The 20,736-nt window shown below is 45.2% G+C and overlaps 1 protein-coding gene across 3 annotated transcripts in view; it reads left to right on the forward strand.

Moving 5' to 3' along the window:
• Positions 1 to 20,359, forward strand: part of TYRO3 (TYRO3 protein tyrosine kinase) — a 43,155-nt gene extending 22,796 nt beyond the window's left edge. For all 3 annotated transcript variants that reach the window (XM_064146096.1, XM_064146101.1, XM_064146105.1), the window contains 10 exons: positions 3,766 to 3,895; positions 4,723 to 4,823; positions 5,847 to 5,942; positions 8,827 to 8,907; positions 10,544 to 10,636; positions 11,688 to 11,809; positions 12,095 to 12,204; positions 13,624 to 13,783; positions 15,131 to 15,267; positions 17,910 to 20,359. In XM_064146096.1, coding sequence (XP_064002166.1) covers positions 3,766 to 3,895; positions 4,723 to 4,823; positions 5,847 to 5,942; positions 8,827 to 8,907; positions 10,544 to 10,636; positions 11,688 to 11,809; positions 12,095 to 12,204; positions 13,624 to 13,783; positions 15,131 to 15,267; positions 17,910 to 18,285 — 1,406 coding nt within the window. In that variant the 3' untranslated portion in view covers positions 18,286 to 20,359. The remainder of the gene's footprint in view (positions 1 to 3,765; positions 3,896 to 4,722; positions 4,824 to 5,846; positions 5,943 to 8,826; positions 8,908 to 10,543; positions 10,637 to 11,687; positions 11,810 to 12,094; positions 12,205 to 13,623; positions 13,784 to 15,130; positions 15,268 to 17,909) is intronic.
• Positions 20,360 to 20,736: the final 377 nt, after the last annotated feature.

Here is a 20,736-nt window from a genome sequence, read left to right on the forward strand (position 1 = left end):
TGTGGAAGAGTTGTTTGGGAGCAGAAAACATTCACACATGGAGTGCATTTGCAATGATAGAGCACAGTTAGGCTCAGCTACACTGGTTTTCTTGCTGCCTTTTTCACTGTGAATGGGAAATGGGAGTCAAGCTGTGGAGAAGGACAGGATCTTATATGGGTAGATATGTAAAAGGGTGAGAAGAATGCTGCTTGTTTGTCTTTGTTCCCTGGCAGCATTTCTTATTTCTTCTGTAAAACAACTAAGAGGAAGGTGTTCCAAATAAAAATCGTGTCTGGTGATAAGAAGTTGGTGCAAAAATCCCACAATCTCCTGAGGAGTCTCTAGTGAGACTTCAGCAAAAACCCCAGAGTCTCCTGAGGTGGAGACTCCAAGTCCACAGTCTGCAGTACCTGTGGCAGAATGAGGCAGCAATCTAAGCTCTGATGCTGACCCACCTGCAAATGATTTCTTCCCACTCCACATGTCTTGTGAGGAATCACATGGACACTGATCCCTCCACATACAAGGGTGGCAAGGGGAACCTAGATTGGGGTTTCCTGACAAGCAAGAGATGGGGAGTCGGGGCAGAGTGACCAGGAGGTAGCTGTCGCCTTACTTGCAATAGTGCATTTAATGCTGTTTTTGACGTGCACGTTACTCCGAAGGGCCCTCTGGCATGCACAGTTCCTGTGATAAAGTCAGTACTGAGGGTTCTGTGTGAACACAGTGTGTGGGATCACAGCCCTCAAATTACTTAAAGCAGAATGAAGACTGCAGAGGTCAGAGCTGACTGCACTAGAAGCTGGGCACTGACTCCATCATTTTCTTTTCTTGGTGTTTTGCTCAGAGTGTTTTTTTGTGGCATGCAGATACAGGGCAAAGTATCGGAAAGGACTCGAAGATCCCTTTGGGAAATGACCAGCACTGGCAGGAAGCCCCAAGAAATGTGTACAGTTTGCATTTTACAAGGAGCTGGAATGGGATAATCCTGGAAGTTCAGGATGTTTTCTTTTTAGAAACCACTTCAAAGAAGAGTAGTGTTAGGAGTGGTGCTTGTTTTGGTGAAATGCACTCTGGAAGCATGTATATTTCTTCACAAGCGCTATTGGCTGGAAATCAAGCTTCACTGTGGGAACACTGACGAGCCTTAAGCAGCAGAGCTGCAGAAAGACTGCAGTTTTGTTTCAGGCCTCATAGAAAATACAAGTTGCTTCCTTTCCCAAAATAGCAAACTGGCACTAGTTGCTTTATATGAGAAATGCCAGGGGTGGTTTCTGAGCAGCTCCCAGAGTGGCAGTAAAGATGACTAAGCTTGTATAAACTTTAAGTTGTATTTGTCATCATAGCAAAGCTAGCAAGAGCTCCACCCTGTTTATGCAGAGATCTTCTGCGCTATTAATGAAGATTATTTTAATATGTTCAGAAACTTTCTCAGCAGAAACCTCTTCTCTTTCATTCCAAAGAGAGGAGCAGAATGGTCTACTAGCTTTCTCCTCATCTGTAATCTTTATGATTGCATGTGAAAGACTCTTGATTTTTGTTCTTTGCATATCTTTGTGATACAGAAACCACTACAGAAATAAAAGGTGTTCAGAGTGCTCCAAAATGCTTGTTTAATAGCACTGTCTCCTCTCTGCCTTGTGCAGTCTTAAGTCATATGCCACTTGGAAAAGGCAGAGCAGGAGATGGGAGAGACAGAGTTGGGGGAGGAGAGGCAGCTCAGTCAATACTTAAGCTGCAGCCATCTTCTCTGGCTCAGTGGCATGAGTGGGAGGCAATGATCTGTGGGACAGAAATGAATGTTGAAACTGCTTTTCCTCCTCTATTTCTGACACATCTGCTATAAACTGTGAGATGGACTCCTGATTCCTATCAGTTTAGAAGCAGGGAGAACAATTTATTTTAGTTTTGTTTGCATCTCTTCTCCTTCTAGAGACACCCCCTCCAAAGGTAAGCTAAACCTCTGCTCTCTCAGCAGGCCAACTAGCAGAGAGAGACTAGAAAAACAGACCAAGAGAAGTTTGTCTCGCCAGAGGGGGAAGGAAACCTTATCATTAACCATCAGACAGGACCTTTTACAGCAGGGTTGTTAATTGTTTTTACCCTGATCGTTTGGCAGGAACAACTCAAGTGATTGGCTTGAGAATAGTAGAGAGGGTTGGAGTTACCTTACTTTGTATTTTCATTCCATTTCTGTTCCTGATCCCTCTCCCTCATTAGAAGCAGCCTTTAATGCCAGGTCAAAAGGTGCAGCAAGAGGGAGTATCCTAAAACCTAGAGCCTGTAAAGCCTTCTTGGGTTGGGAAAGAGCGTGGAAACCACTGACTGAGAAATACAAAGAAGAAAATAGGTTCTAAAGCTCTGATGATTTAAATGGAGGAGTACTAGTCTGCTTCCTCAGTAGGCAGAGCTCTGTTTCCTTAAGCTCTACCTGTTTATTAGACTAACATTGCTGCTTTGAAAAGTTAAGTGGTAAGGCTCAACGATGTAATCAAGCCTTAGGAGCCTTTTGTGTGCCAGCACTCTGCCAGTAAGGACATCTGACTCCTCCTCGTGTACATCTACCTATGTAGAGGTTCATCCATATCTCAAGCCATTAACCTAACATCTATTTTAAGGACAGGTTTACTTACTCTGTCGTGACATAATGGAATTACTTACGTCACCAGAGGTGATTCTTCCTCAGCTTCCTGTAAAGCGCAGTCAACTGCTGAGGGTGAGTGAGTGAGCGTGAAGATGGAGGTTCTTCAGGGACCTGTTACCTGTACTCGTTTGCTCTTAAACAATTTGGAGATATGAGGAGCATCCTAAATGGTAATAAACCCCTTCAGATTTCCATTTAATCTTTAATGATAGGGCTGGATGATAGGTTGAACTGGATGATCTCAGAGGTCTCTTCCAGCCTGGTTGATTCTATGATCTCTCAGGGAATTGGCAAACAGATAAATTAATCCAAGTATAGATAATACTCTTTTATTCATAACCATAGTGCTTATCTTCCTTCCCTGGCAGCTTATTTAGATTGGCAGCAGCATCTCTGCTTCTTCTGTAGAAAGTTTGCAGTCAAAAATATATATATAATACATATATTCTGCGAGCAAATGTTAGACCAGGATGGAAACTTGCATGCTGGCTAACTTATTTCTTGACCCACAGGGCACTTTCTGTAGTTCACCCTTTCCTTAGTAGAGAGACGCTGAAAAGTTACAGCCAATACCAAGTCCCACAGAGTGCTTCCCTTTGCAAGGGGGTGGTAAGAGGGTGAATATAAATATTTTTCAACCAGATTGCCATGAGTCAATTGCCTTTTTCTATTGTCTCTCAAAATGTTATATCTGAGTGGCATTCAGGCAGCATGATGTAGCCTGGTCAAGGTTCTGCTGCCTGCCTTGAACAGGACGAGGTGAAACCTGCACAGAAAATGCTCGTATTAAGCAACCTTTTTGTTTTGAGACTCTAGTTTAAGGTGCCACAGATCATGAGCCTGTGTCAAGCAGTATAACGTGAAGCAGCACCTTTGACTTTCTTGAGGCTCAGAGTGAGAATGAAGTTCTGATAAGTGGATGCATGTGCTCTGCCTGTGCTGTGTGAAACAGCTAGTTTCACCGGGGATTGACTGAGTAGCTGTTTATGCCAAATTCCGCTGTACAAAGAGCCACTGTGTACCCCAGATCCAGCAGCATGGCTTCTCCATTTACAATCAAACAGAAGAGATAGCCCAGTACGGTCTGGTCACTGTTGACAGCCTTCTGTTTCCTTACTGGTGTGTTCTCCATTGTCTAGGTGGCCAGAGACAACCTCCTTATGGGACGTCCTGGGTTCCTGTGGCACTGGGCATTCTCACAGCTCTGGTCACAGCTGTTGCCCTGGCTCTTATTCTCCTTCGAAAAAGAAGAAAGGAAACTCGCTTCGGGTAAGGGAGGTTCTCCTGTGCTGGTTAGAGAGATCTTTTATTTCTCCACTAACATTGTTTCTGATGCAGTTATTTTTTCAGAAGTCACTGTAGATTGAGTGCTTTTGGCATGTTCTTTTAGATAACTGTTTTTTGGGGGGGGGGTTGTTATTGCTGTTTAGGTTTTTTTTTGGGGGGAGGGGGAGTCACACTGAATTAGAGTCCATCAGGAAAGTGCTCTAGCTTTTCTTCAAAATGAGAACACTGAAAATACAGTAGAAAAAAACTCTTATGTCAATAGCTGGGCTTTGTTAGAATACACAAATATAAACTAGATTAAGGTAATTCTCTAAATCCTTGGCACTGGTGTTTAAGAGGTTTGAAGAGAAGAGAGATCCACAGATGAATCAGTTTCTGTTTTCTTATGAGGTGGGCCCATTTATCCCATACTGGTTTTCAGTATAGCAGCTCTGAACTTTCAGAGCTCCTTTCTATCACCTCTGACACTTAGCTGTTGGTTGTTTCCTGCTGCAAGGAAGGTTTCCAGTCTTTTCAGAGTCTCCCAGACCTCCCACTCACAAGCAGCACCTTTGTTTGTGTGACTCTTGAAACCTGCCCCAACCTGCAGCTTCTCCCAGGCACTCAGAACAAGTGATTACTTTTCTTTTGGAAGGCTCCTATCAACAAGACCGCATAACTCCATCATTCCTCCTCTCCACTCACTTCAAGAAAGCAGCTTTTAGGATCTGTATGGCAAGGGGGGAGAAATCATCTGTGCTCTCAACATAACCTTTTAGAAGTGAGCCGCACATGCGATCATGGCCCTGTGTGTCTTCTTTGCCTTCTAGCCATGCCTTTGGTAGTGTGGTTGGCAGAGTGGATCCAGCAGTCCATTTCAGAGCTGCCAGGTCTTTCAACAGGGAGGGCCCAGAACTCATTGAAGCAACATGTAAGTAAACTGACTAGAGCTGTTCTTCCTGGGAAGCTGTGTTCATGCATGTACTGATGTCTCTGCTCTCCCTGAAACTGATGTATGTGCATCAAGAACATGGGATTAATTTACAAGGAAGCTTTGATACTGTGGATGGCAGAGGAGAAAGGCCAGAACTGCTGCTGCCATACCAATCACAGCACTTGCTAATTACAACTGCAGTCATTGTTTATGTTAGCACAAGGTATAGATTCACCACTCCCCTGTCCCAGTTTCACACCACAGAGACTCCTTCGACTGTATCATTATACAACAGTGAGGCAAACACGGCTGGACTGCATTAACAGTGCACTTTAAAGTCGGTGTGCTATGAGCATGAACCAATTCATCTGTCTTGGATTAGTAACTTCTCTAAGAGGCAATTGACTCCCACCCAGGAATGGCCAGATTTAAGATGATCTGTTTCTGTCTTCTGGTTCAGCATGGGCATGCCTCTGTAGCAACACTGTATGGCCATGTTAGGAGGGCGCTTCAGCCATCCTTTGACTTTGTTCCCCTGCCTTTAGAAGTTTCCATTAAATCTATGACCATAAGTCACTGGACTTTGCATTACTGCCAGTCATAGAAGACTGGTGCAGTGCCATCAGCTGAAATGCAGCTGTATGAACCAGTGTCTTATCAGTGTCCCTTCTATTTGGATTTTGCATTCTCAGTGTTATTTACAATAGTTGTGTGTTCCTGTTGCTCTTGATGTGTTTAAGGGTAATGTTATCACACCCTCTCCCTTTCAGTAGTGTTGGTACTTTCTCTTGTGCTTGGAAAGTTACTGGCCTCATGTCTATGGTGAGGCTGGAGGGCATGGAAGGGAACCTATCTTTTTTAGGTTTTCTTCCTTGCAATGTGGGAATCAAAGCAGAGATGGAGATCAGAATTGGTGACTTTTGATGTATGACAGAATACTTACACAGGCACCAGTACAGATTTAAGTAATCTTTATTTGAATCTTTCACTAGGTTTTTTTGTTTGTTTTGTTTTTTCTAGTGGAGAGTATAGGGATCAGTGACGAGCTGAAGACGAAGCTCAAAGATGTCTTAATCCAGGAACAGCAATTCACATTGGGAAGAATGTTGGGCAAGGGTAAGAACCTAAAATGAACAAGGCTTTACATTGAAAGGCCTACTTGTGTTAGCTTTGCTTTTGAGTAAGGAGAAACAATTGCAAGCAGCCCATTTTCTTCTGCCTGTAGACAGCAATTTAAATGGAACTTTCCCTTCCACTGGGATAAAACTTCTCAAAGGTTTAGCATGACTAAGAGGATATTGGCTGAGCCATTCCTGTAATATGGCTCTGCAGAGTCACGAACTGCAGTCTGTGCTCTGCTTTCCAAAGTATTGATGATTCACTGGTGTGTGAATTCCTTTCAGAGATTTAAACAAAGAAATGTGCAATTAAACTTCTGCTCTTTGAAGTAAAAAAGTGGTACTACAGAAATCCTTCCATTTACATAAGCACGCATCAAGCATTAAATGGGCTGAGACAGAGATGATCTATCTCACGCTTCAACCCCTCAGGAAAAATGTTGATTCACTTTCACATATTCTTGACATCTGGGGTCATTTGACACCAGATTTTAATTTAGTCTTTTATAGAAGCACAGCTTCCTGGCCTGTTTCAGGAATAGTGTGGCCAGCAGGACCAGGGAAGTCATTCTGCCCCTGTACTTGGCACTGGTTAGGCCACACCTTGAGTACTGGGTCCAGTTCTGGGCTCCTCAATTTAAGAAAGATGTTGATGTGCTTGAACATGTCCAGAGAAGGGCACCAAGGCTGGTGAAGAGGGCTGGAGCACAGCCGTGTGAGGAGAGGCTGAGGGAGCTGGGGGTGTTCAGTGTGGAGAAGAGGAGGCTCAGGGGAGACCTCACTGCTCTCTACAACTACCTGAAAGGAGGTTGTAGCCAGGTGAGGGTTGGTCTCTTCTCCCAAGCAATCGGCGACAGAACAAGAGGATACAGCCTTAAGCTGGACCAGGGCAGGTTCAGGCTGGATGTTAGGAAGAAATTCTTCACAGAAAGAGTGATTGGCATTGGAAAGGGCTGCCAGGGAAGGTGGTGGAGTCACCATCCCTGGAGGTGTTTAAAAGGAGACTGGATGAGGTACTTAGTGCCATGGTTTGGTTAATTAGAAAGTGTTAGGTGATAGGTTGGACTGATGATCTTGAAGGTCTTTTCCAACCTGCCTGATTCTGTAATTCTGTTTGAAACTGGCACTGAATTTTGCTGTTACTTGTCCTTATTAGTTCAGGTCCTTAAGAGCTCTTCTGACTGTGGATATCCCACACAGGTGGTCCAAACCTTTCTCTTAGGTATTCAGGTCAGGAGGGTTGGACAGAGTAAAGGTGGGGTACTTCTCACTTTAGGTACAAGACTGGCCCAGAAACTGTGAAAAATGGTTTTGAATTTAGATTTTCCAAATGGCAGGCTGATGTGCTCAGCAGTGAATCATCATTCCCCACTCCTCAGGCTAAAGACAATCTCCTCACCAGTGAAAATATGTAATGATAAGGCTCATAATTAAGAGAGAAGCCTAAGTCAGGGCTTATAACCAAAAGGAGGCTAAAGTGTTTTTTTCTTGATAAGGCTAGATGTATGGCAGTTTACTTTGATCCTTTTCCACTGGGAGCATTCTTCCGCTCCATCCCTCCTAGAACAAATGTGTTTCTCCCAGAGCAGGAAGATCACCTTCCTGCAGAAGTGATCTTGGAGGGCTTAACAATGCTGTTATTAAGCAGCTGTGTCATCTATGAGTGTCAGCTCTTGGCCAGTGTCTGTTGTCTTGCTTCAGCCTTTCTGAGATGTCCCCATGACAGGTAACACACTGGAAGCTGGCTGTAATGAGGCCCCTGAGGATGGCCTTGGTGGGAGTGTGTTAGTTGGCAAGGATATGGTCTGGGTTGTCAGCCCCATTCCCCCGACTTCCATGCTCAGCATACAGGATATAAGATGGCATGACTGCATCAGCCTGGGCTGTGCTGACTCTGCAGCTGAGCAACAGCTCCACAATATGGAAGGAAGCAGGGCAAAATGCTGTTGCTCCTTCCTATTTTCCTCTTTTGTGGTCAGATCCACTTCTCGTGGTTATTGTGAAATAAGCATGTGCTGTACAGTAGCGAAGGGCATTGGTGAAACGTCAGTGGAAAAAGGAAGACTTTGGGGTGGGTGTCTTGAGTGCCATGGTTTGCTTCCTTCTTTTCACGCCAGAATTCCTCATGCTAATGGATTTTGGGTGGGGCAAGCAGTTAGAAAATGAGGGAGAGCAAATCTAGAGCTGAAGTGAATGCAAAGAGGCTGTTATGCTGTGGTGGAAAGCCACTTCAGGCTAAAATAATTTCAAGAGGGTTTAGCCAGTTGTATTTTCTCTTTATCTCCCCTTCCTCCTGTGAATTAGCATATCATGCGCACACAGATAGGCATCCCGTGTTTTGTCTGGACAGTAGTGATTCACAGAGGTCGTTCCTGGAGTTTTAAGAGAGAAGGCCTGATTGTGTCTCAAATGTTGAGTTCTGGCACCGTTGCTCAGCTCTTGATGGCTGTCAGCACTGAGAGCTTCCTTAGCCAATCCATCCACTTGCTGTTCCAGCTAATAGCCCCCTCTCTGAGCAGAGCCTCGCTCAGTCTCATCCCGCATGATATGGCTTCTCCAGAAATGTCTGCCTGAGATCCCAGCCTGTACTCACGACTCTGCACTGTCCATCTGGTAGGGGACTGCTTTCTTTCCCTCTTGTTTTGCTTTGCCTTCTGCGCTGCCAGCTCAACAGCCTCTATCTACAGCAGTGCTGCCTCCTCAAGGCACATACATGCACAAAGCTGCTGACTGGAACTGCAGAATGGAAAATGAAGCTGGTATCTGCATTTCTTGGGATTATTTAGCTTCTTTGCCATTGAGCCTCTGGAGTGAACCTGCTGTGAATCACACTTCATTCACAAGAAGCTGTTTCCTCACAGCCTGCTGTGGTCATTTCACAGGGGAGTTTGGGTCAGTTCGAGAGGCACTACTGAAGCTAGGTGATGGCTCTTTCCAGAAAGTGGCAGTGAAGATGCTGAAAGGTAAGTGGGAGATCTGCCCTGCTCTCCAGCAAACAGTCCCTGATTCCTCTCTGAGCTTCCTACTCAACCACTTTACCCATGTTGTGTCCCATCCCTTTCAGGTCAGTCTTTTTGTAGTGGAAGCTCTTTAGGGAAGCACCTATCTCACCTTAGTTGCTTGTACAACACCTAGCATGTGGTGAGTGCAACCAAAGTCATAGCTACAGCTGCTTCTGTGTATAGAGGATCTGTGAATTGCTTGATTCAACACAGCAGCACATCACATGGCATAGACAGCTCAGACAGTTCTGCTTTGCCCTAATAATTCAGCAGTGAAAGACAGTATTCCTCCAAGCATATATCCTGGAAGAAACAGAAGAGTGTTTGGGCTGAATGCAACAACAAGCTAACTCATCTCAGCCATTCAGACTTCACTAAGTAGCCTAACTCCCCACTGATTAGTCACTTGATGACTGTACATGACAAGGACAATGAACACATTCATCAGTCAGAACTCTGTAACAAGAAAAGCAATTAACAGATAGGTGTAAGCCAAAGCAAGCATGTGCACATGTGAGTATATTTATATGTGTTAAGCTATGTTATTTCCCTCTTGTTGCCTGCAAGCCAAAAATTAAGCACAACTGGCTCAAAGCAGAATCACGCTCACTTATCTCTGAAGCGCAGTTTGGCTGCCACAGAATACCAGTTTGTGCTAAATACTCTAGTACCACGTTGGTGCTAAGTTGCATCATTTTAACCAGTTTCAACAACAGCTCTAATTAGTTTGCAAGTTTTTCTGTAGTCAGTCTGTCTACCTTCGGGCAGCTAACTTGAGAACTCGCTGTCACCCTCCAGAGGCACCTCCTTTCTCCACTGATTGTAAAAAGGGAATCTGCTTTTGTCTGAGTCATATTCAAATTACTTGCCTGCAGTGAGTTATGTGAAGACTCCCATACACTCCGGAGTCTGATCTTAAAGCAAGACTGGAGGACTCCTGCTAAATTCAGCAGCAGCAGTGAGGGTATTGGTCCACTGGGCTAATTCTTGATTACATGGATTGACTTCTGCAAATCTGGACTAATAGGAACAAGAAACAACTTCTTGCAAATTTATGCTGTTGTATGTCACTGCTGAATTTGGTCCAAGCTTTTCAGTACTGTGGTTAAGAAATCTTAACTCCAGCACCTTAGAAGACTCAGTCATCCTGAGAGATGTAAAAGCTTTGATCTTTCATGCCTAATTTATCAAAGTCTACCACTCCAGCCATGGGCTCCAGACCCTCTCCTCAGTTTCAACATATCCTTTAATTTTTTGTGACTCCTCATCCCCCAGACACATAGTTTTGATATTTTTATCTAATTCATTCTCCTGTCTTTAACTCACACATGATTTGCATGGCTTCCAAGGAAAGTTGTTACTGAGGAAAATTGCTGCTAATCAGCAACTCTGCCAAGAGCTAATTTAGCAGCTGTTCCTGATGTGTGCTTACTACTGCCCATCTCAGGAGGAAGTGCCAGGCTCTGCTTTGTTGTGAACTGGCTCATCTAGCTGTCAGTCTGAAAAGATCTGCTGACCCACTGAGGACAAGCTTCTGATTATCAGTTTCTGTGAAGTCCCTTACAAAGGAGGAAAACTTAGAGTCTTTTTTTTCCAGCGGACATCTTTACTTCGACTGACATCGAGGAGTTCCTGCGAGAGGCTGCCTGCATGAAGGAGTTTGACCACCCACATGTCACTAAATTAATTGGTAAGCCACTGCTCCTGCTTGTGCTACAGGGCACCTCCCGTTCCTGCACAATCCCTCACAGCCTCGCCTGTTCACACCCACTGCTGTCCCACAACAGTGATGCTGCAGCCACCTCTGTGCTGCCTGGAGTCCTGCATTACATCAACATTGCTCCTTCCTGGGCAGAAAGGGAGTTGTGTGTGTGTAAGTGCTAGTGACATTTGCCCTCGCTCACCAGTAACAACCATTCCTTGTTGAAGCCATTTCTTTGGTGTTTGCAAACACAGCAGAGAGCATTTGGTTGGCCGAGATATAGCTAAACTGCTGCCAAATGTGGGCAGGTAGGAGTTGGTAGACAAAGAAAGGGAGGGAAGAATGTGCCTTTCCAAAATACTGAGTAGGAAGCAAGACACTAGTGGGTGGGAGCTATGGAACATAGGTAACTTTTAGAATGTGGAGATTGCTCTACAGTTCCTGAAATTTGGGGCTGTCCAGTGTGGAATGATGATAGAAATATAACCTGCAAGGAGAGTTGAGAGGCACTTAGTACTGCCTCTGAAGTAAACAGGGTCATCTCCTGGCATGAAGCCATGCAAAAGGACTTGGAGTATGGAACCTACCTGATCAAACTGTGCCTTTTCCTCCAGGTTTGTAAGGGGGAGATACAGCAGCCTGTAAGATTCCCCTAGGGACTGATCTGTTTGCTAAAATACAGAATCATAGCATGGTAGGGGCTGGAAGGGACCTCAGAAGATCATCTAGTCTACTCCTCTGCCAAAGCAGGATCACCTTCACCAGATCTCTCTGGAACACATCCAGCAAGTTTTGAATGTCTCCAGAGAGAAAGACTCCAAAACCCTCCTTGGCAGCCTGTTCCAGTGTTCTGTCACCCTCACAGTGAAAAAATCCTCCTCACGTTTACATGAAAATTCCTGTGCCTCAGCTTCCACTCATTGCCCCTTGTCCTCTCATCAGGCATCACTGAGCAGAGCCTGGCTCCATCCTCCTGGCACTCGCCCTTTACATATTGACAAACATTAATAAACCCCTTTGCTGTGTGTGTCCTCATTAGGAGTCAGCCTGCGGAGCCGTCCCAAGGGCCGTCTCCCAATTCCCATGGTGATCCTGCCCTTCATGAAGCATGGAGACCTTCATGCTTTTCTGCTGATGTCACGGATTGGGGAAAACCCTTTTGTAAGTCTGTCTTACTGTAGAGTTCCTTCTGGGAGAGTGTGGACTTTCAGAGAATGTACTTAGATGAATTCAGGGCTGTTTTACAAAGGCACTGGCAGATGGTTGAATTTCAATACCAGAGAAAGTTGAGATGTGATGTTAAAATACTTAATGCCATGCATGTTGAGGAACATCTCCATTCTGCATCCCCCATCCCTGCTCAGTAAGCTAGCAGCAAATCTTGCAGTTTTGCCAGACGTGCTTGGAACTGTGCAGAAGTAGAGCTCAAACTGTTATTTCTTTCAGAACTTGCCTGTTCAGACACTCCTCAAGTTCATGATTGACATTGCCAGTGGGATGGAGTACTTGAGCTCAAAAAATTTCATACACAGGGACCTTGCAGCTCGGAACTGCATGTAAGTGACCCATGGGGTTTTTGAAGAAAAGCAAGACCAGAGTGTGTGACAGAGGGATGAGAAGTCTTTTGTGTGACAGAAATGGGGACAGGCCCTCTCTGAAGATGCTGAGCCTTGCATATAAGTGACACTAGGCATAGGGGAGCCATGGTCATGGGAGTGGTCATGTGTGGTGGTAATGGTAGTCCTGGGAGCAGGGAGTGACTCCTAACATCCCCTGAGTTTTCAGATAAACCTTGTTTATAAGGAACTTTTCCACCACATGTAGTTTGACAGAGTTGATTATAATATATGTTTCAAATTAGTCACTCTAATGGCTGTGTGTCAGCATGGGCTATTTGTTCCACAACATAATGTAACCAATAGGAGAGCGTGGTTTTGGCCATGTTAGGAGAAAGGAATTCCATTGTAACCTGAAGTCTGTACTTCCTGTATCTATTTTGAGGACTTAATTATCACAATGTAAGAAAAGCAGAATTTCCCTGAAAGATTGTGGAGAATTACCTTTAGAAATAATTGTATGCAGAACACACTGTGTGATCCCATGTTGCTGTTCCTGTCCCCAAATTGCCATGCCTGCTTTGAAGGGAAGACAAGTCCTTTTTCTATCCTTTCCATTCTGACACTTCCCTGAGAAGGAAGTAAAAAGCAGCCCATTCTGGCAGACAGGAGTCCGCTTCTGAACGAACCCACGGCAACCCGTGAAATCCTTAGTGAGGCACAGATTTCCAAAGGCATTTGAACATCCACGTGTACAGGCAGGGGCTTATAATCATCATGAAAAACCATGGGTTAGCCTGCTTTGACATTTACAAGAAACCCATACTGATTTCCTATTCTTAACCATCTCAGGCTTCCCTCCAGAGAAAGCCAAATGCCTACTTCAACAAATCCTCTGCATAAAGCAGCTCCAGGCCTGGGAGCATCACATCTTTGTGGGCTTCGTCTGCACTACTTACCAATATGCCTAGGCTTAATTGGGTGACAGAACAATTCAGGCAATTAACTAGGCCTGCAGAAGAAGATATTACAGATCTACTTTAAGCAGTTATAATAGGCAGTCTAGGCAAGCAGCCCAAAGCTGGTTTTTTTTGTTGTCTATACACAGTGCAGGCCTTAGTAGTGAGCAGTACAGCTGTCCTCTGGTAATCTTGGAAACTGCAGAAAGTATCAGAGTTTATTATATGTAACAAGAGACCACCTGGGCATTGCCATTTCCTTACTTCTAACTATCTCCCTGTTAGTCCAAAGGACCTAATTAGACACCACTAAACTCTTTCACAGTGGTCATCAAGTATATGAAATCGTTATCCTCTGGGTAATACTGGGTGAACTAAATACCTCAGTTCTGTGGACACAGCTTTTGGGTTTGAGTTGAGTTATTTTGGCCTGAGACAGCCCATACATGTTCTCCCTTAGGTTGGATGAGAATATGAATGTGAGTGTTGCAGACTTTGGGCTTTCTAAGAAAATCTACAGTGGAGACTACTACCGTCAGGGCTGTGCCTCCAAGCTGCCAGTGAAGTGGCTTGCTCTGGAAAGCCTGGCAGATAATCTGTACACAACACACAGTGATGTGGTGAGTTTTGCACTGATGCTTTGAGGACCACTTGTATTCCTGCTGAAGTGGAGTAATCCTTCTGTATTCACTGAGGGTGGGAAAAGGCCCTGGTGATGGGAAAGGAGTTTGTCTTGTTTGAGGGGCAGTGCTACCTCTGCCCTCAGTGATGTTAGAACTCAAGACTGAAAATATGTGGGAGTAGTTTATGTCAGAAGACATGAACCCTTTTTCTGTGGTACTTGGGTCCTTCATTTTTCAGTACTCATCTCCACTCTCTCCTTCACCTTTCCCCTTCTCCCTCCTCTTCCTCTCTATGCAGTCTCTTTGCTTTTACTCTTTTTTTTTTCCTCTCTCATCTGTGTGACAATTGGAAATGTATGTAACCCACATGCTCATGTGCATGTGCAGCAGAGGTACTCTCTCCTACAGAAAGCATTGGTGGAACTTCATGGATTCTGAAAGTATCAGTGCTTAGACACCACTCCCTGTAATTTCAGCCCTGAGGAATGGGTCTAAACTCATTCATCTGAGATTTTTGCTTCCCTTCCTTCCCTGCCCACCCTTTTTTTTTTCCTTTCAATACCTTCTACCCTCTTCTGTATGCCTTTTGATCTGGTTTCACAATGGTTTTGTCTTTCAGGCCTCTGGACTTGCCTTCCCAGTTATCCAGTGTCTCTGAAGAGATCACCAAGAGTGATCTCTTGGCTGCTCTTTGCCCCATGGTGGCTGCAACCACTGTAGACAATGTCTACTGGTTGGTGATCACTAGTTCAGCCAGTTTGCAACAGACACTGGATGAGGCTTTGCTTAGGAAGATGATTTTGGTTTTGGCACCTAACAGACTTTGCTGTTTAGGTATACAAGTACAGTTGCTGCTGTGTAAATTACAAGTGGACACGAGCCATAAAGTGTTTTTTCCTTGCCCTGTTTGTTGGCTAAACCCTGCTTTCACCTCTGTCTGTAATTTCCACTTCATTCGTTAAGAAATTAATGAATTAAACTGATTTGTGAGCCTCAAATCAAAATCTTCTTATAGTTGGGAACTACAAAACTAAACTGCTACTGCATACCTTGAGGAGCCATGAGTAGATGCCTGGGAGAGGTTTGCAGGTGAAAGACAGCAGTAGCTCACAAATCTTCCCCTGCTCTGGGCAGCTGTCTCCCAAGATGATGTGTCAGCATCAGCAGCATCTGATGGATCATTTCTCTGTTTTCTGGACAGAATTTAGATATTCTTTGCATTGCAGCTGCTCATAAGACATTACTCTGAACTGGAAGGACAGGCACAGTCTGAGCATATTGAAACCCCACCCCAATGAGCAGAGGACTGTTTGTTCACTTGTTCTGTGTGCTCTTCACTTTCAGTGGGCGTTTGGGGTGACCATGTGGGAGATTGTGACCCGAGGGCAAACCCCTTATGCTGGCATTGAGAATGCAGAAATCTACAACTACCTCATCAGTGGGAACAGGCTGAAGCAGCCACCAGAGTGCCTGGAAGATGTGTGAGTACTTCCTCACCCTGCCAACACATGATTCTTTGAGAAGTTTGGCTCACTGGATGGGAACAGGGGCAGCTGGCTGGGATGCTAATCTGAATCTCTCCATTTTCCAGTACACAGAGGCATTCACTATGATGTCTCTGGGTTAGCTACCAGATACTCTCTGCTGGCAGAGCTCCCTAGAACCCATAGTAGCTACATGAGCAGCTAACTTGGCTGAAGAGTTTGAGTGGTGTCAAGATCAGTGGCTCTTGGCTTTGTGGAAACTAGAGCTGTTTCCAGGAACTTGCTGCTGCTTACCTTCTGAGGCCAGTATCTGGGAAAAGAGATGAGTTTCATGGCACATCCAGAAGGCTGAACAGAAAAGCAGTCTGGCAAGACTACCAGAAAACTGGATTGCAGAGGCAGTGGCCTCCATGTGTCTTTCATAGCTTGGCTCAGTTTTCAAAATGGGACTTACTTCTCTCACAGAAACAGCAGGATGAAAGAGAAGAGCAGATAAGAGGATCTGAGGTTCTGTAGGTCACTGTCCCACCTTAAGCAAAAGATGGAAACAAAACGAGGGCAATCATGGAAGTACTGGTTTCAGATGTTTTGAGGCTTGCAGAAAGAGTGTAGGCAGCCACATGCCTGTACTCCTGCCATAGTCCTACAGCCAAGAGACTATTCTTGGCCAGCAGGTTATGTGAGATGTTTGATGGGGAACCTTTGCTACGTGAGTGATGGCCAGAATTTCCTGCAGTCTACACACGGGGCTGAGGACCCCCAGGGACCCCGCCCTTTCTCCCCTCTTTGCTCCCTCCCCCCTGATGAGGGATTATTTAACATGATTTCCCTTCTCTAGCCTTTTTTTCCCACATAGAGAGTAATGTGTACTCTTGTTATTAAAGCCATAAACTTTTATCTTCTCAGCAGTTAGTTTTAATTGTTCCTGGGCTTAAATGAAAACATTGTGATAGCACTACTGAAATTCATTATTTGTCTGCCTCTCCACTGCTGTGAGCAGCTTTGGTTCCAGGTTGTGGAGTTTATGTCCATAGGATGTTTCATATGCCAAAAATAGAGAAGAGTCTCCAAAACCTGCTGGGCATTGAAGAAAAATCCATCAGGAACCACTAAAAATACTTAATCTTGTCTTCAAGAGGCCTTTGATGTACAGGTTATTGAGACCTGAGAGAATATACCAGAAAAATATCACCACGTGCTCCCCTGCAGCTTGTGTGCTTTCCCCCGGTGTCTGCCACTGTCAGAGGCAGGGTGCTGAGGCAAATGAACTTTTGGGCTGGTTCAGTACAGCCATGAGTTTTCAACTATTCTTTCAAATGAATTTCTGCCATTTTTCAGTGAGGGTAATCAAAAATATTTCATCTGGTGCTAAAGAGTAGGAAGTCTCTATTTTATCTGGAGGACTTAGTTATTTCTGCTGTTTGCAAGGGATGTAAATCAGGAGTCAACAAACATAGAAGCTTTCTGTAAAACTAGTGTGAGATCAACAACAGCCTTGTAAAGCTGGTAGCAAGCAAGGGATACAAGAAGTAAAATAAAAGCCATCATGAAATGCTTTATTTTGTAGTAAAGGCCATATCAGATTTTTTCCATTTATAAGTTTAACTGAGGTCCATTTGTCTGTGGTGTTTTCTAGTGCCAGTACTGTGCTTTGTTCCTGTTCCCTGCAGAGCTGGCAACAATAACGCCATAGCAATGCAGCTGCCAGTCTTTTGGGTGATGCACAAAGAGGAGAAGGACAATGGCTCTGGCCAGGCTCCAGCCTTGTGAGCTCCGGCGGCATGCCTGGCCAGTGGGAGGCCAGCCAGTGCGGACACTGAGCTGCAAAGGCAGCCGCAGGGGAGCAGAGCTCCCATCCCTTGCCTGAGCACAGGCCATTGGGGCCAGCATGAAGAGATGTTGCTGGCCCTTAGGCAATCGGGGCTGAGGTGGATTGTGTTTGACCTCAGAAGAAACACTGCAGGACAGGAGTCTGAGGCTAGTAAAGGCACTAAACATCTATCTCTTCTACACGGAGATTTGCCTTTGTAGTAGAAGGGGCATTCAGGCATCCCTCTCCAGCAGTGAAGCTGTTTGTTCCTGCACAGCCCTCCAAACAAACCCACTGTGCCTTTTTCTAGTCCTGGTGGAAACCTGTTGGGCAGCAACAGCAGCACACCTGCCACGAGTGCTTAGTTAACATGGTGTGAAAAAAGAATATTCTGGAAATAACTTGCAGCTCCCACAGCTGGATCTCTGCTTGCTTTCTTCCTGTGTTTTATCTGCTCTTGAACTAGAGTTTGGAGGGGTGGCTTCAGCCACGGCAGGCATTCCTGGGATGCTTTCTCTGCATAAGTTAAAAAGCTATCACTGAGTGGTGTCACAGTCCTCTTCTAGCCCTCCAGAGACAGTGCATGCTTTGACAGGGCTTTGCATTTTTTGGTACTGTCTAAATTATTTTGACCAAAATGAGAATGCTTTTGAAAATGAAAGGAAAAAGTTGTGAGATGCCCATGTGCTGTCACCCATGCTAGACTGAAGCTGATAGGTTTTGGGAAAAGTGTCAGTGCTTTTTAAGCTGAACTGCACAGAGCCCCTGTTAGGAGGTGCAGGGAGTGCTGCCCTGCTTCTCAGTGCTCTTGTCTGCCTCTATTTTGCAGCTATGATCTCATGTGCAGATGTTGGCATCCTGAGCCCAAGCTACGTCCCAGCTTTGGAGTGCTTCGGTCCCAGCTGGAAATGATTCGGGGGAGGATGTCCACACTCTCTTCCAGTCAAGATCCTCTCTATGTCAACATTGGTAGGGACAAAGAGGCATCTGCGAGTGACCCTGCCCTGAACACATCTTTTGGAAACACGGACGGTGAAGAGACCATTGCTGCGGCAGCTGCTGCTGTCACAAGTGACTATCGCTACATCATGAGCCCCTTGTGCCTTGGAGATGATGCTGAGGGTGAAAGGCATCCAGATGGGCAGGAAGGGGAGGACAAAAGCCTTCTGTATGAGTTGGAAACAGAAGGAGAAAGAAGTTGTTAGCCTGTACATAACAGTGACACTCTGCTTCCCTGGGATGGGATGTGTGTAGCCATGGTGCTGTGTCACCTGAGGCTTTGATGCTGGATCTGGGATGGCTTTGAACAGCACTGACCAGAGCTTTTAGGCAGCTTTCGTAGCTTTCATCACCCGTGTGAGCTACAGTGGCGGACAGCTTAGAAGGACTGCAGCCCCAGCAACCCCCTGGATCTGGGGGATGGGAGCAGTAGGAGTACAGGTTGATCGCATCCCGCTGAAAGGAGTTCAAAACTAAGGTGGACAGTCAGAGTCTATACTCTGCTCCTTCTTGATGACTGCTGGAGCAGAGCTGAATACACCTTCTGTTCAGTCAGTGCTTGCTCTTGTGTAGATGTTGTCTTCAATCCTGGCTGCGTGACTTTGGGACTGATACCTCTGCAAACACTAGTGGGTGCTTACTGCGTCATTCAGGACAAGAGGGCAAATTTCCCCTTGTGATAACTCAGCAGTACTGCCTAGACATGTTGCCTACCTCAGTGGTTCTCAAACTGATCTGCAGATCTGCTTCTACCCAGCACTGAATTTGAACATCTGGCCTCTTTTATGCAGTGACACTTGCTGCTTCCTCAGTCCAGGGCTCTTTTCAGAGGCTCAGAATTCTTGCTGAATGATGAAATTAGAGAAAATGAAAATCCAGCATCCCTCCTCACCTCGCATACCTCTTTTATGTCTTTCTTTTTCTTCTGTATTATGCCAATTCAGTCTTGATCAGACTTGCAGCTGGCATTAAAATGCAAAGGGAGGGAGAGCAGCTGGCATGTGTGAGGACAGAATCCAACCTCAAAGGGATGGAAAGGAAACAGTGTAGAGAGGACTTAGCAGTATGCGGAAACAGTGCTAATTAATGCCGAGTGCTGCCCTCCAGGAGAGGAAGGAGATGGAATGGCAGACTTGCTTCATTTTCAGCAGGAGCAGGATTCAGCATTTACTTTTAAATAGAATTTGTTTAATCTTCCTCTCTTAACAGTCCAGTGACTTTTTTGAATAACAAAGTGCTGTAGCTGCTGTAGGGAAGGTGTGAAATTGCTATTGCAAAGGGGAGTGTGTGTGTGGTTTGTGAGGGATCAACTGGGAGATATTTCTGGAGAGAGAGTCCCCACGATGAAAAAGCTTGAGAACCACTGGCCTGCCTATTTAGGAGGTCTTCTGGCATGCTATAAAAGTCACATCAGAACATAGAGTGGTATCACCGCAGCCTTCCAGACAGGGCAAAATGAATGGTTTTGCTCTTTGGGTTTTGTTTTGTTTTCCAATCAGCATGTCTGACTCACTATAACTGCAAGCGCTTGTGTGGGGTTTAATTATTTAATATTTTACTGTAAATCAACATTCGTTTTGTGCAGTGGTTCCCAGCAAGGAAATGCAGTTAACATCTTACTCTACTGACCCTAAATATTTGCTAGATCTTGATTTCTTTTGTTTCCAGTGAGCTGAAGACTCACCAGTATCACAAGACTTAGATTTCTGTTTTCTCCTTCCTCAGAAATGAGTGCCACAACTGTCATCATTTGCTGGTTTGTCAAAGGTTGAGACCTCGAAGTCAAATGAGATTGGAGACTTGGTATCACAACACTTCACCCTTTGCCCATTATTTGCTTAGTGCAAAGTTTGGGGCTAACTACAAAATTCAAGTCCAGTTTCAGCCCTTAGTGAGAACACTTCCTAGGGAAGGAGAATTTCAGCCTGGGGTTCATGCATGTGTCCTTTCTGTGACGTTTCCTACCAAACAGCAATGTCCTGCAGGTGTCTCCAGAAGTTCAGTACAGTTTCTCAGTCACAGGTACAAACTGCACCATCTTAGACCCCAGGCAGTACAGAGCTTTTTCTTCATTTATCTGGAATGCTGTGAATGCAGGTGAGAAGATAACACCTAACAAAGGGTAGCATAAATGGGGCGGTGCACCTGTGCAGCGAGGGCGGAAGGCTGTGCTCCCTGCAGCTGCCTGGGAAGCACAGATGTACATACAGACTCCAACTTTGGGAAGCATGTCTTTGATTTTTATGCATTTTTTAATAATAAAACATGTACTGTGTCTGAGTCACAGCTTCTCTGTGGCAGTTTGTGACAGTGCTCGTTTTACTGGGTGGGGTCGTAGCGAATCTAAGATTCGGCTGAAAGCTGTTGTTCTCTCTTCACCAAACATCAGCTGCCTCTTGGAAGCAGAGAACATGTTTGGCTTCCCCGGATGGCAGTTACTCTGCGTTGCTCCAGCCCTGAGACTGTGAGAGACGAAGTCTGATGAGCACAGGCCAATGGCCTCACGAAGAGACAGACTCTGCTGCCACCTCTGTGTGGGAAGCCTGTGGAGATGTCCTTACTGATACGTGCTGCGTCCTACTTGAGAACGCAAAGCCTCTGCATCAGTTCCTCCTTGAAAACTGCTGCCTGCACCCATCCAACTGCTTGTGCTCTCT

The sequence above is a fragment of the Pogoniulus pusillus genome, chromosome 1, assembly GCF_015220805.1.
Source record: "Pogoniulus pusillus isolate bPogPus1 chromosome 1, bPogPus1.pri, whole genome shotgun sequence".
NCBI classification, from domain to species: Eukaryota; Metazoa; Chordata; class Aves; order Piciformes; family Lybiidae; genus Pogoniulus; species Pogoniulus pusillus.